Source organism: Antrostomus carolinensis, unplaced genomic scaffold (assembly GCF_000700745.2).
Source record: "Antrostomus carolinensis isolate BGI_N321 unplaced genomic scaffold, ASM70074v2 scaffold53791, whole genome shotgun sequence".
Classification (NCBI taxonomy): domain Eukaryota; kingdom Metazoa; phylum Chordata; class Aves; order Caprimulgiformes; family Caprimulgidae; genus Antrostomus; species Antrostomus carolinensis.
In genome coordinates this window covers 37,185-51,161 of record NW_010295966.1, presented here as the reverse complement: position 1 = coordinate 51,161, position 13,977 = coordinate 37,185, and the positions used below count along the sequence as shown (strand labels likewise).

The window sequence follows — 13,977 nt, the reverse complement described above, 5'->3', positions numbered from 1 at the left end:
TAGGACACCCAGAAATCAGTCCATGGTATTAACATTTCTGTTTATATTAATAAAAGCTGTATTTTGTATTCCATTATATTTATTTAACCTCTGACATCTAAGCTCTGGGTCAGTTTGCTCTCTGTAACAGTATATTTCTTCTTCAGTTTTGTTTCTATATTTAGAGAACTCATGCTCAGAAACAAGATTTTTTGCTTAATTCCCCCACCCCGCCCCAGTATATTTAATCTAGCTCAGGGGTTTTGGTGTTTCTCTGCAACCTATAATTTACTCTGCCAACTCAGATACTGTATTGCTGCTTTTACCACAGTTAAAGAAACACTGTCAAGTCCTTTTCAAAGGTTTTTTTTAGCCTTCAGCATGTTCTTCCTTATCTCATATGCAGTCCACATGTAGTAAAATACAGCCATTTTTACTACAAATTATATTATTTTTCTCTCTGTCTCTTCTCCTATCATTTTTCCTCTACCATCATTTTTGGCAATGGAGCTGAAACAAATACACCCTTCACTGACAATCCAGTATACGACTATCTGGATGTCAGCATTTTTTTTGAGAGCTCCAAGAATAGCACATTTAGTTCCTACCGCACAAGCAGAGCTCAGAAACGCACAGTGTGTCCCACCCAAACAATAGCTATTTATTAGCTACATCCCCCCAACAAAACAACCTTTTAAGCTGTGTTTTGGTTTTCAACAGTTTTCATGCAGAGCAGTGGGCAATTCCGCCCTCCTCCCTGAGATGCTAAAATTTTAACTCAGACAAAATTGGGATTGGAAAAGTAATGGCCACCCAAAGGGTTTCTTTTATTCCAGCCTGATTTAAACTGCAAAGATCACGGGCTCATTTTCCTGCCTTCAGGGGAACCCTCCTTTCTGTTCACAAAAACCCGTGTCTGTTCTATTGGCAGGAGGAGAAGAGGAGCTCTTCTGGAAGTGGTGATGTTGTATCAGTGTTGCTGAAGGCAGAATGGAGCCCAATAGATCTGTATTTAGACATGAAAATCAGAGAGATGCCCAACTATTTAACCTGCCTGAGCAAATGCAGCTTTTCTGGCACACAGAAACAGCCAATAAAGTCAAGTGGCTAAGCTTAAGCCCAGAAAAGAGTGCGTGATAGTTCTGGAGACTATCTTTGACTCTCTGGCATTTACTACCATCTTTATATTGTGGATTTATGAGCCCAGACCTTTGAGTATAATTTTGCTCAGCAAGTATCAGACCTACATGAGTAAAATGAAAACCTGCACGTATCCACAAGAGCAATGTTAGCACCACCAGGCTTTGCAATATCGCACAATGCAAACTGTCAGTGCCCAAATCAATATCCATCAATGCTCCACAATAAAGACATAGTGCTTCAGATGGAAAAGATTAGCCCTTATCAGATTTACCAGTTGTTCAGGCAATATAGGATCTGGGATGTTGACTTATTATGCTTAAGAGATATATCATTAAGTACAAAAATGGTAGAGCTGCGAGGCGCCAGTAGTAACTCAGCTTTGGGAATGCGGAGTCTTTGCTTTAATACGCATTAAAACAGCAGCAAAAAGCTCACTCCGGGTCCATGTCCCAGCTGCTGGGCTCTTCCCCATGTTGCTCTGCCTGCTACAAGAATCAGATTTCATGGTTTATTGTTCTCCCTCCAACTGGCCACCATCCATCCACATTCTTCTTCTGCACAAAGCTGCACCTCTTGCTCAAAAGAAGAGAGTACTATGCCTTCTTTTTATAAATTTTAGTCACATTTACAAACACACACATAGAGCAAGAGGATGACTTTTAAACACTAAACAACATTCCTTGGAATAAATTTCTGTGAATGAGGCTAAAAAAGGCAATTTTCCTCCAGAAGGTTACTAATTTTTGAAGATGCTAAAGTTACCTCCCCTGTCTTCTGAATCTTTAACATTTTGCCTTTCAATGAAACAACTGCTTTATGCTTGAAAAGTCCTATTCATCACCTGCCTCTGGAGAGAATTGGCACCGAGATCCTGCAAAGCTCAAATTCAGCTCTGGGTACACTGCTGGAAATCAACACGACAGTCACTGAAGCTACTTCACTATAATGGAGTAAAATTAGTACACAGTAGGTTGGGTCAAAAATTTCATTATCAATGTCTCAATGTAAATAAGAAATCTATTGCAGACAAATAACAGATCCACATGCTAGATTCAAAGAAATATAGCAAGTATTTAAGAATTTTAAGGTTTCCTACCTAGAATGTTATTTCCATGTAATTTTTCTTCTAATTCAGCACTCAGAGTCCATTTTCTTCTATGAGATGTGCAGTAAAGTTATCAAAACCTAAGAAAACGTTCCACTCCTGAACATCCACCATCTTTCTTCAGCAGCTCAACAGACTGTAAAACTTAAGCACTGTCATCTGGTGTATAATTACTGTAATAAGTCTTACTTGTAAAATGAGGGAGGCACCATAAGCTTACCTAACTAGTCTGAAAATGTAAAATGCTCATCACCTGTAATCATTGTCTTAACTGTCCTTGATCTTTACTGATAGCCGCCAAATTACAGTAACTCTCTCTGATGGTGAGAATCAGAAAAATGCAGCACAAGCAGAGCACTAGGAAAGTTGCTGGAAGAGGGGCTATTTTGGCCAATTAAAGAGACTCACTGCAGGATTTTTTTATTTTTTTTTATTTTGGCTAATCAGTGATGTAGGGTGTTCAGAGGTGCAAGACAAAAATGCAAAGCAGGGAAAACTAGGGCACAGGAAACCTCAGAAATCCAACAAGGATGTGGCAATTCCACAAACCCAGCAGGGGAGCCAGAAGAAAAAAAAATATATATATATGCTCAAAGGTTATGGACATATGATCAAAAGCGATCATGTAACTGAAGTTTAACAACTTACCAGCCATCATCAGAGATGCAGTAAAACACTATGAATATATTCTTTACCTACACTGCCTCCAGAGTAAAACATCTGATGGGCAGTAATTCATGGAGCTGCAGCAGCTTACTCACTTGCACTCGTACATCCATCCATGCTCCTAGATCCCAAGCCAGCAAGACCCTCTACTTTGTGTTCAGTTTGGGTCCCACTGAACACAAACAGGGTCCTTATGTGCTTAAAACAACAAAATTGTTTCAGGCCTTTGCTGAATTAGGAGCCTTACATTGATAACACTTTAAAGTGAACCATATATGCCATATGGTTACATGTTATATATTTGGATAAGCAAATTCAGCAAGTCACCAGTCCTTCCCAGCTGTCTGTTTTAAGCTGCTGTATCAAAACAAGGCAGTACTGCATGAGCACAACTTGGTAAAGAGTGAGTCAATCCTAAAGTGGCACAGTGGAAATGCACCTCATTGGTTTGCCACTAAGAAGCTGACATTTAGTAACTATCCCCCTATTTCTCATTGCTAAGACGGGACAAGGTTACACCAAGCCACCTACATTGAAGAAACCCACCTCTTTAAGAACCAGCCCCTTAGCAGGGAAGAAAAGCAAAGAAACCCAGGCTCTGGAGTGCATTCCCAGCTAAGCACCATGCTCTCGAGCAGACCCTAGCAGAGCCTCAGAGATCATCAGCCTCTGGTTCGCTGGGTGAGAAGGGTTTCAGTCCTTCACAAGGAGCTGATGGAGCACCTGTGTGCACAGCTCTGCAGCTTGAAGGATTCTGCTTCCAAAGTGTTGGTTCAGCCTAACAAGCTACTTGGCTCTGGAGGTGAGGTTCAATCTGTTTTCTACTATTCTTCCTAACACAAAGATAGCTATTGATTCCTCACACTCAGGCTGCTCTCAGACCCAAGCCCCCAGCCCTTCCTTGCTCTGCAGTCTCCATTCACAGCAAATCTGTCTCATCTGGGGTAGTAGCAGTAGACCGCCCCTTGAGTCTCAGGAAGAAGGTTGCTGGAGAGAAATCAGGGCTGTGTCTCCCTCCTGCCAGCTGCATTTTTGCATTTGCCAGTTCAGTTGGTATCTCAGATCAACAAAGGGTGGGGAATGGCCCTCATCCAAAGCAGGGCATTGCTTCTGGCAAATGCAGGTAACAGGTATTTCAAGTCTGCCTCTTTGCTGTTCGGGAGTCGTACTGTTTGACCTGCTGTCCGTGAAGGAGTCATATTTTAACTTCACTTCTCACCCTAACTGATCTTTTCTAGCCTCAGAAGCATAATACAGAGATAAATTTGTTGAAAGGTATTAAGAAAAAAAAATTATATTCCCACTAAAAAGTGATAGGAAACATGTTATGGGAACATCTCAATATAAACTAAATAAGATACCGCCTATATATGTAAAAATAATTTATTTTAGTGGTATGAAATATGTTTTGCCTAACAGCATGAAGTTCTCCACTGGGCTAGAAGAGACAATGCATGGTGGAATTACAGCACATTTCAACTGAAGAAATAAATAAAGTTCCTTCTGATAACACCAGGATGTTGTTACTGCCCTGTCCTTTTATACACTGCACACCCCAGAAGTTTAGTGACGCCGCATTTCAAACACAAAGGAACGTAAAAACAGGAAAATAAATGACTTGCTATATTCACAAAAGCTCTAGAAGACACAAGAGAGGTTCTCACCTGTCTGCTTTGAGATGGCAACGTGGCTGGCTGCATGTGTCTCTGCATCCGATGTGGCTGGATCAGCTGTCGAAACTGCTGCTGGAGAAACTGGCTATTGTTAGCCTGTTGGGACTGCGGCGTGGCTGGAGACTGCTGCTGCTGCTGGAGATAGTGAATGAGAGACTGCTGCCCTTGTCCTGCTGTCAGAGGTGACATCTTTTGAGCAGCTGACTCTGAGGCAAAGTGAGACAGTGGTTTGGTGTTATTGAAAGAAAACTGGTCTTGGCTAACAGGGCTCTCATTCACCAGACCTGGCTGCAAGCTACTGGATGGCTGTTGCATAATTATGTTCATATTTTTGGACTGGTTTGTAGTCATTGATTTAAAAAGCGAGCTCTGCATACTCGTGGGGTTGCTGGTGGGAGTGATGTTAGAGATTAATGTACCTTGAGGACTGAAGGGCTGCTGATGCAGAGCTGGGCTCGACAGCTTTTCTGGCCTGTACGGTGGAGAAGGTCCAGTATTTGTGGAGGCCATGCTGGCAACCAAGCTGTTCTGTGGACTTTTAATGTTGTTGGCTGGTAAGCTGGCTGCCGTCAGGGTGGGCAGCATGGAGCTCTGCGGGCTGAAGGGCTGCTGGTTCAGAGCTGGACTGGAGAGCTTCTCAGACCCATAAGGAGGAGAGGGGCCATTGGATGGGGTGCTGCTGGAAGTCATGCTTGAAAGCAGAGTGTTTTGAGGACTCTGAATGTTGTTTCCTGGTAAATTATTAGCAGGCATGCCAGACACCATAACATTCTGAGGACTGAAAGGTTGATGATGTGGGGATGATCCTGCCCTGTAAGGAGGAGAGAGACCAGGAGGAGACATAGTTGGCCAGTTGGCAGCCTGTACTTGTTGCTTAGTAGTAGACACCTGCTTGCTAGCTGCCAGCTGCTTTAGCTGCTGAGCATGCCAGTTGGAGCCAGGCATGTTGGGTAAGGGTACTGGAAGCATAGGTGGTGGCTGGTTCTTGCTCTGAGCTGCTGTGGAGATGGGCGATGCAGCAGGTTTGTTTGAGGGAGGAACTTGGAAGTTAGCTCCAGCGGATGATGGTCTCATCTGAGGAGATCCTCCACCGGTTGGATTGCAGCCTGGAGAAAAATCTTTGTTAGCAACATGATTCTCCAAGTGGGAATTCTGTGGGGAGGACTTTGGAGTTGTACTTATGCTTGGTTGAGAATGACTCAGCCCAAGTGGCTCTTCAGCCTTGCTGCATAAAATCTTCTCCAGATCCAGGTCATTGGGAGAAGGATCAGGCATTTTTGTCAGCTCTTCCAATAGGTCTTGCAGCTCTTGGTCCACAGACTGTAAGCTGTGTCCTTTCTCATCATAGTGGACAATGTTATTGTTTTGCCCTCCTATTGACCCCTTCTGATTTATTTCTGTGTTGGGTGGCACTGAAAACGGGGAACCAATGCCACCGCCATTCATGTGATTGTTTTCGAGGAGCACTGAATGACCTGCAACTCCCAGGGAAGAAGTGCTGTGACTGGTGGAGAACGGAGAACTTTGCATTTCTGGACACGCCACATTGGGATTGGCACCTTGGCCCATGGCAAGGTTTACATCATCAAGACAAAGTCTTTTACTGTCATTTGGGAAAATGACATCAGGCACGCCACTGGAGGCAGGAGAGCTATCATCTTCCAGTTTTCTTTTAATGGATCCTTGTAACTGGGAAAATAAAAAAGGAAGAAGAAAGGATCCATTATTGACCTTATTCTAACACGCTCTGAAGTTCCATAGTGTAACACTGGGTTGGGGATAAAAAAAAAATTAAATCATACAATTAAAAAAACCAATCATGTCACACAAATTCAATCAGGACTTAAGTGGGTGCAACTTCACTGAAATCAAAAGAGTTATAGTCAGACAAAGGCTAAATCTCACATGTTGGCCTTAAAACAGATGTTAAAGCTATAAAATACTGTCATGTGAACAGTAATACAAGTTTTTTAAATAGTTTCTGGTACTATTTCAATTAAGACATTATACGCCCTGAATAACAAACATGCCAACATTTTTATGGTAACATTTTTTTAGGTCTAAACAATGGCAGATCTGAATGAAACCCTGGACTGAATTTAATGACCTTCTGCCAGTGGTTTGGGTTAAATTCAGACCTGAGACAACTAAATTGTTTTACATTCTTTATAGGCAGAACATCTGAAATAACTGGCATACTTTCTAAACAAACCAAAACAAAACAAATTCTCAACTATCTATCTAAACAGACTTTCAAGCTTCTAATCACAGATGTTTTAGATTTCAGAAGCCAGTAAATAACAGCTAAACCTCTTAATTTTTGTTTATTCTTCTAAGTCTATGCAGTATAGGCTTTGTTCTTTTGGAGGACTGCAACTCATTCATAAAACAGAAGTGTTTTCAAAATACAATTATATAAATATCTTTTTCTACAAGAAGTGGTAGAGTTGTAAATCCAGAAATCTTAGGGAAAAATACCTGCCTTATATATATAACAAAGTGGAACTGAAAACAACGCTTCTAATACTAACTCAGCGTGATATGGCAATCTTTTCCAAATATAATCATCTGTGGCTTTCAGTTTTAACAAGCATGACCTGTATGGCATAGGATTAATCAGATATTAACATTGCTGCTTCAAGTTAAGGGAAATAAGCATTATGTCCTCGTTTCTCAATAGAGGGAAGTAGCATTTAGAAAAGTATCTCACCAGCAATAGGAAAACCATAGAAAATCACTGTTCCTTTAAACCAGCTCACAGTAAAGCCTCTCCCAGCCCTGGCCTACAATTGCAAGTGCTGCCAGTCATCTAGTACCATTAAAAAAAAACCCAAACAAACACATCTAATAACAGTTCATATCACCAGAAAAGCCCCACCAGCCAACCCCAGTGTAACCAGGTCCCCCCTGGGCTGTGGTGGGTATGACTAACTTCTAAATTTTACTCTAATTATTAAGCCAGCAACTTTGGTGCTCTCAGACAGCAGTGTCACAGGATGATCACCATAGGGTGTGCAGAGGCTGTAGGGCACAAGGTGGGCACACCTTGTACAGCTACTTCTGCAACGTGCACACAAAGGTCATCGTACAAACGGCCAATGTGCACCCCTAAATTCGGCCGATGTTCAGGCACAGGACCACAGCCAGGCATTATTCTGACATGGGACATGGCAGAGCTGCCCAGTGGCTCATTCAGCTGGACTCACACAAGTGCTCTCTCATCACTTTGTTCTAAACTGGTGGGCAGAGACAAGACTGCAGATTTGGGCCTAGAGTTGCTTAGGCTATAGGTGCAGCCTGGGATTAGTATCAGACATTACCATGCCAGTGTCCAGCTTACACAGACATTTGGGGAAGAGTGAGAGGATACAAGTTAATTGTCCATGATTGTGGCAACTGGAAAAGCAGGTCTGCATACTACAGAGAGCTGCTGATCAGGTTTTAGGAGGAGTTCACCTACCCTCCATCAACAGACACAGCAGTTTTGAATGGCATTGTGGGAGCAGAGAGACCTTTTCACATGGGCATTTCCCCCCTACCCTCCAGGAGTTATCTCTTACTAGAGCAATCAGTGCTTCTCTCCTGTGACCTCTAGTTGCATTGCTTTAACATGGGTTGGACTCAAAAACCACCGGCAAGTGAGAACCAATGGTGAATGGGGAGAGCTGCTCTCGGTGCACCATCCACTGGTTACCCAACAGCCCTCTTTGGTCAGCACTGCTGCGCGTGGTTTGAATCCCTGCTCTGCGAGAGACTTGCTGTACATCACAGCCAGAGACAGCTCAAGCATCAGCGATTTGATTATTCCTCTGGGCCAATGAGGCCAAAATTTGCTTAGCTTTAGGAAATGGAACAAGGCCTAAATCTTCTCCCAAGTGTTGGTCTAATGATGGATGAAATTGTTTTCCTTCATTTTCTTTGCTAAAACTAAGCCAGAGTTGCATGTTTCAACAGATGTTGCCCTGACTAGGCTGAAACATGTTGGTAGAACATAACTACATATATTTAAACCCAGACATGTATACAGAATCTTTACAGGGGCTTCACATATCCAAAATAAACACAGTGTGTTCCCAAGTTGCACCCTGGGAACCTTCAGGCAGGAAGTGGTGGGGGATCTCCCACACTTGGCCTGCTGACATGCTGGCATGCATGTCCTTGCCAGTGCTGCTTTTGCCATAGGACATTCCTATGCTCTGAGTTACTGGGGAAAAATTTGGGCTTTCTAAACACTTTGAAAAATAGTTTTTTAACTGTTGCACTGGGGAGTAAATGTAATGGGAAAACAAAACTCCATTTCCTTAAGTCTGTTACTAGATATAAACTGATAAAATAAGGCCATAGCTTTCAGATGGCATGGGCATTCCAAAACTGGGACAGGATTATAAATAAGATGCTGTTGCTTAGCCCTCAAGAGAAGCCTGGCTGTAAGGGAGGCAGTGAAATTAGCTGGGTGTTATGTTCTCTTGAAACGCAAGACTCCTGTTTCCCAGGTGAATATTTGCACAAGAGCCATAAAATCCCAAAGACCAATTTCCTAGTGTGGGCAAGTTTAACTCCATGCAATTCAGTAACATTGCTTTGGCTTAAGATAATTTGACTACAGCCACAAATTTGAGAGAGAAAGATACTGTCCTTCAAGCAACTGAACAAATCACAGAATCGTTTTGGTTAGAAGGGAGGTCTGGGCATCATCAGCCCTCTGCTTCAAGCAGGTCACAAATGAAAAAAAAGAGGTGACAGTATTTCACCAGGCACTTAAGTATGAAGTATCAACTACATACAGAAACCACCTTCTTGGGCTGGACGGGCTCACTCAGAGGTCTGCTTCCATGCTCCCCTCCGAAACACACATGGGTGTTATCCCATGCAACACGCTCTGTGCTGGTGCTGTCTGAGGAGCCAGTGTTTTTCTCCCCAGCTCCCAGTGACAACAGTGTCAGGAGATCATCACTGAGGCACTACAACTTTTAGGACCAGGAGCTCCTGACATACTTATGTCAAGATGCTGCTTGTTGCAGATCATTTATCGAGTACTCTCAGACATCTCAAGACCATCTCTTTAAAGCCTATCTATCCTTTTCTAGACTTTTCCCTTACTAAAAACATTTCTACTGCCCATTTCCTCCCTCTGGCCCTGGATCCCCAGGATTTATCCCAAATCTTTCTCCCCTTATTTGAGAGATCTTATGGTATTTCACAAAATCAAGAGAAATGAGAAGGGCACCAAAACAGGTTCTTCCCCCTTCTCTGCCAAATAGTATATTGGGCAGCTCTGTTTCAAACTGAATACCTGAGAAGTGAATAGAAATATTTTAGAAACATGTAACACACACACTCTTAAGCTGACTGGTGGCTGTCTATGGCTAAGTATGGGAAAGCTTCATTCATATGTGCAAGGACAAAGCAGACGAGCAACAAATGGGTTCTTGTGACCTTGTCAAAACTCATTAAAATGCATTAGCATGCACAGGCTAACTTCTGTTTGGGAATACCTGGGAAAGAGAGGCAGGCCCTCTGATTCGAGAAATAGCCAATTAAGAGCTCTCCACTATCTCAGGTTTGCTTTTAGAAGTGAGTGTGCTATGATACCCACACTACTATCTTCTCAAAACCAACAGGCTGTCCCTCTGGGGAAGACCCAAGTTACAAACGAGTAGCACTGCTAGCTCGCAACGGCGGTGTAACAAGAATAAATAACAACTGTTTATCCTGCTCTGCCCAAGGAAGCTACACAGCAGTGGTTACAAACATCTAGTTTGTCACACGCTACCTCTTTGCGCAGAAGCGATTCCCTACGTGTGGGCAGAATGCTCTGCAGGCTTCTCTGAAGCAAGGAAGAAAAGCTGGACTCGGCACGCGAAACTAGTCCTCGGCGGTACCCTCTCCTAGACTGAGTTCTCTGGAGTTGCCCGCTCGGGTGACTTTTGGCATCAGGCACTTTCCAAACTCAGAAGGTGGTACTGATCTTGAGTAACTTACTATTTCTCAACCAAGGGAGAAGAGAAGGCTGGAAGTGGCAAAAACTGAACCAGAAAGATCAAGTTGTTAATAAATATACACTGTGGTGGTTCCATTAGACTTTAATAACCAACCGAATGGGCGTCTCTGGCCTGGCTCCCTTTCTCGCTGTCACTCAGCCTTCCTCCTTTCTTTAATACATCAGCTGTCCTCAGTTGCCACTCCAGCTCTCCACGTGAGCCAGGCTGCCCCATGGCCCTGCTGCCAGCCCCTGTTAGTTCTCCACCCGTCACTCGCTCCTTCTTCTGCATGCTATCTGGGAGGAGAGGGCCACCACAGCCCACTCGGGAGAACCTTCTTTCTCCAGCCTTGCAACGATCCCCCTTCCACCAGAAAGAAGCTAAATCTAACCAGAGATTCCTATTTAGGTCAATGTAATGCAGAAATGAGAGAGGAAAATGTTAGATGATGTATTTCTGTGCTTCTTCCTGGCTTCTGCAGCCTGTCAGAGATTCAAGCATTGATGTACAGCAACCGCAGGGTGTTGATTATTGATCTGCAACCACCCCACCCCACACACTGCCATTGAGAGATCCAACCTACAGCAGCGATTCCCACACCTACACAGCTTCTTCAAGCAAGAACTGAGCCTGATGGGACACTGCCATTTTGAACCGATGTCTGTAGAGTCTGCACCGCATTCTCCTTTGGCGCCTAGTCCAGCTCATTCTGTCTCCAGTGTGCACCATCGTTGCTGGAGACTCTCTTGATTTAACAGCATGAAATCTCTGGATCCATGACTAGGATATCCAGAAAGGGAGTCCAATAACCTTCTTTCACTGAGAATCTTAAGACCCTTGTAAGTCTTGGGAAATCCAAGGTGTTGGCTTTTCTGTTTGTTTGACTGAAGTAAAGAGAGAGAAATGATGGTAAAAGGACATGGGGTAGGTGGGGAAAATTTCAGTCTCACCACAGATACTGGGATTTGCTAGTGTTGTGGCAGCTTTGCACAGAGCCTTTCAGAGCAAGACGTCGGTGCTTCAGAAACCTGGGGAATCCAGGTCACCAGCAGACTATTAAGACCTGGCATATCTGAACTATTTTGACAGAGAGAGCACATTTGATTTTTGGTGGAAGGGCTGAGCAATGCAGCAGCCCCAGACGAGTAGAAGTCTTTTTTCCAGGTATATTGCAAACTGTTTTTTCCCTCTGCAAAATATAAAATCTGAATCTAAGGTTTGCTTAACTGGGCTGACCAGAGAATCTATCACTCTCTGTCTCTTTCAAACACTAGACACTGCCAAAACTGGAAATATGTATTTGCCTGAGGCAAATGGTTTGCAGCATTCAGCGATCAAGACTTCAGACTCAGTGGCTTCAACAAGCTTCAGCGAGTGCTATGTGCCCATCAGCCCAAAATGTTTCTATCTGCTCTGACAAAAACAGTCATGTAATGAGAAAATGAAACTGGCAATTTGCCATATAAAACAAGAAAACTTCACAATTTTTTTTTTCTCCTCTGCCTTAAATATACAATTTGGAAAGGTTTGTGCTCTCTATTGCTTGTTTATCTACACTCTAGATAGATTTTAATGTCCTACTAATCTTTGAGGACAGTTTGTGAAAAAGAGGTGAGAATTTGACTGTGTGATTGAAGGCTGGAAAGTGGATCTGATATAATATTACCTTTTAGATGGCAGCAGTTACTTACAGCCCTGCTTGAACTATCAGGCGTGCTGCTTTCGGTAGCAGGATGGCTTGCACATGAGCAACAAAACCCAAATGCTCATGGGCAAACATCCCATTTAGCTACCGCAGAAGCTGGCACTGCATTAAGTGCATTTAGCACATCTGCAAGTTTCCATTTGTGCATGCTGACTGCAGTTCAGTGGCAGAAACTCACACTACATATCTGAATCCAAGAAAAAATGCCTCCTGCTGACCGGTGAGTAGCCAAAGCAGTTCACAACTATGAGGAACATAAACTATGCTTTATCGAAGTCACATCTCAGGCTACAAGGAGAACTCAAGGAGGCTCAAGCAATTAAAAGCACCATTCTTCCTCCATACCAAGATTAAACATAAGCTAAAATCACATTCTTCCTACTGCTTTAGGCTGTTTGACCCTTCTGATTTCAAGTGATTTCAGCATGGCTGGACATAAAGTTGTCATTTCACATTGTCAGGACAGAGATCCCATTGTGATTCCAAGCTACCAGAGATGTGTTTCGCTATGCTTAAGAATAGCAATACTCAGCTAAGGAGTACCAGAGTAAAGTCTGCTTTGGGGTGTGTTGTGTATTTGTAGGCTGGAAAGGTGGCAGATGTGTTTGTAATGAGGTGTGGTAGTGGAGAAAGGATTATGACTAGGGAAAATGCACAGGGTGGATTTCCTTCTATTCATCACAGTCATGGAAATAGGCAACTGGAAGGGAGGATGTAGGAAGAGGCATGTAAGCAGTAATTTTAACCATGAAAGGACACTGGTTATTAGCTAGCTTGTGTGCATTATGTGGATTATTTTTACCTGGAACTACAGCTTCTCCCAATTTATAATTTACAGTGGCAATATGAAGTCTGCCATCTTTAAAACAAGCATGTTAACATAGATTGGAAGTTGCTACTTAGGCTCTGCACATGTAAAACGCCTCCTAAACACCACTGCTACATTTGTAGAATTTGATCTCCCATCAGTACAACAAACATTAGTTGACTTGACGGGAGCATGCTGTGATCCTTTGCCCCATTACTGTCACCACTCATTGTGATCTTCTCCAGTTATTCCCTCAGTAAATCAGAAACCTCAAGCTGTGTTAAAAGAGAAAGAACAAAACAAGGCACGTGTTTTCCCTTAACAAAGGTGGCAACACTCCCTGTTGTGAGTGCAAAGATACGGGAACTAACAGGGCAGTTGCTCCCATGCCTGTCTGCATCACCTGGATCTGGGCTGACAGACCACCTCGTGTACGTCACCAGAGCCCACGACATAGGGTTTTGCTTCCTTGCACTGGTGCTCCACAGCTACGCTTGATTCCCCTTCCCTGCTACATTGCTGCAGTACAACAGGCCTCTTGTTTGACTGTTGAATGTATGTGAACTTTTAAATGGTGACTGCTGACATGGCACTTTCTCGTCTACGTGGCCTTCTTCCCCAAGTCACCATGTGGCATAGGAAGTAATCCTGGCTGCAAATACTCAGAACTGCACCGTCTAGCTGGTAAGCACAAAAATCCAAAACATCATGACTATACAAAACCAGAAAGATATGATCTTATAAAAAAGCTTAAACCACAGAAACTAACAGGAAATTCAACGTGGACTACCAAGAGCCTAAGGTATTAGCTTTTTTTTTTTTTTTTTCTAAATCTTAACCAAAAATTAAAGGGAAGGAAATACTACGATTATGATTTTCTCGTACTGATTTGTGTGAATGCAGTTACGCTAATAATG

At 43.1% G+C, this 13,977-nt stretch overlaps 1 protein-coding gene across 1 annotated transcript; it reads right to left on the bottom strand.

Annotated features, from left to right (window-relative positions):
- Positions 1-4,557: 4,557 nt before the first annotated feature.
- LOC104519930 (mastermind-like domain-containing protein 1) lies at positions 4,558-10,838 on the bottom strand (the record flags this gene model as incomplete). Its single annotated transcript, XM_029087505.1, has 2 exons — positions 10,662-10,838; positions 4,558-6,255 (listed from the first exon to the last, which is right to left on the bottom strand). Coding segments are annotated over exons 1-2 (1,875 nt in total), but the record flags the coding sequence as incomplete, so codon positions are not given.
- Positions 10,839-13,977: the final 3,139 nt, after the last annotated feature.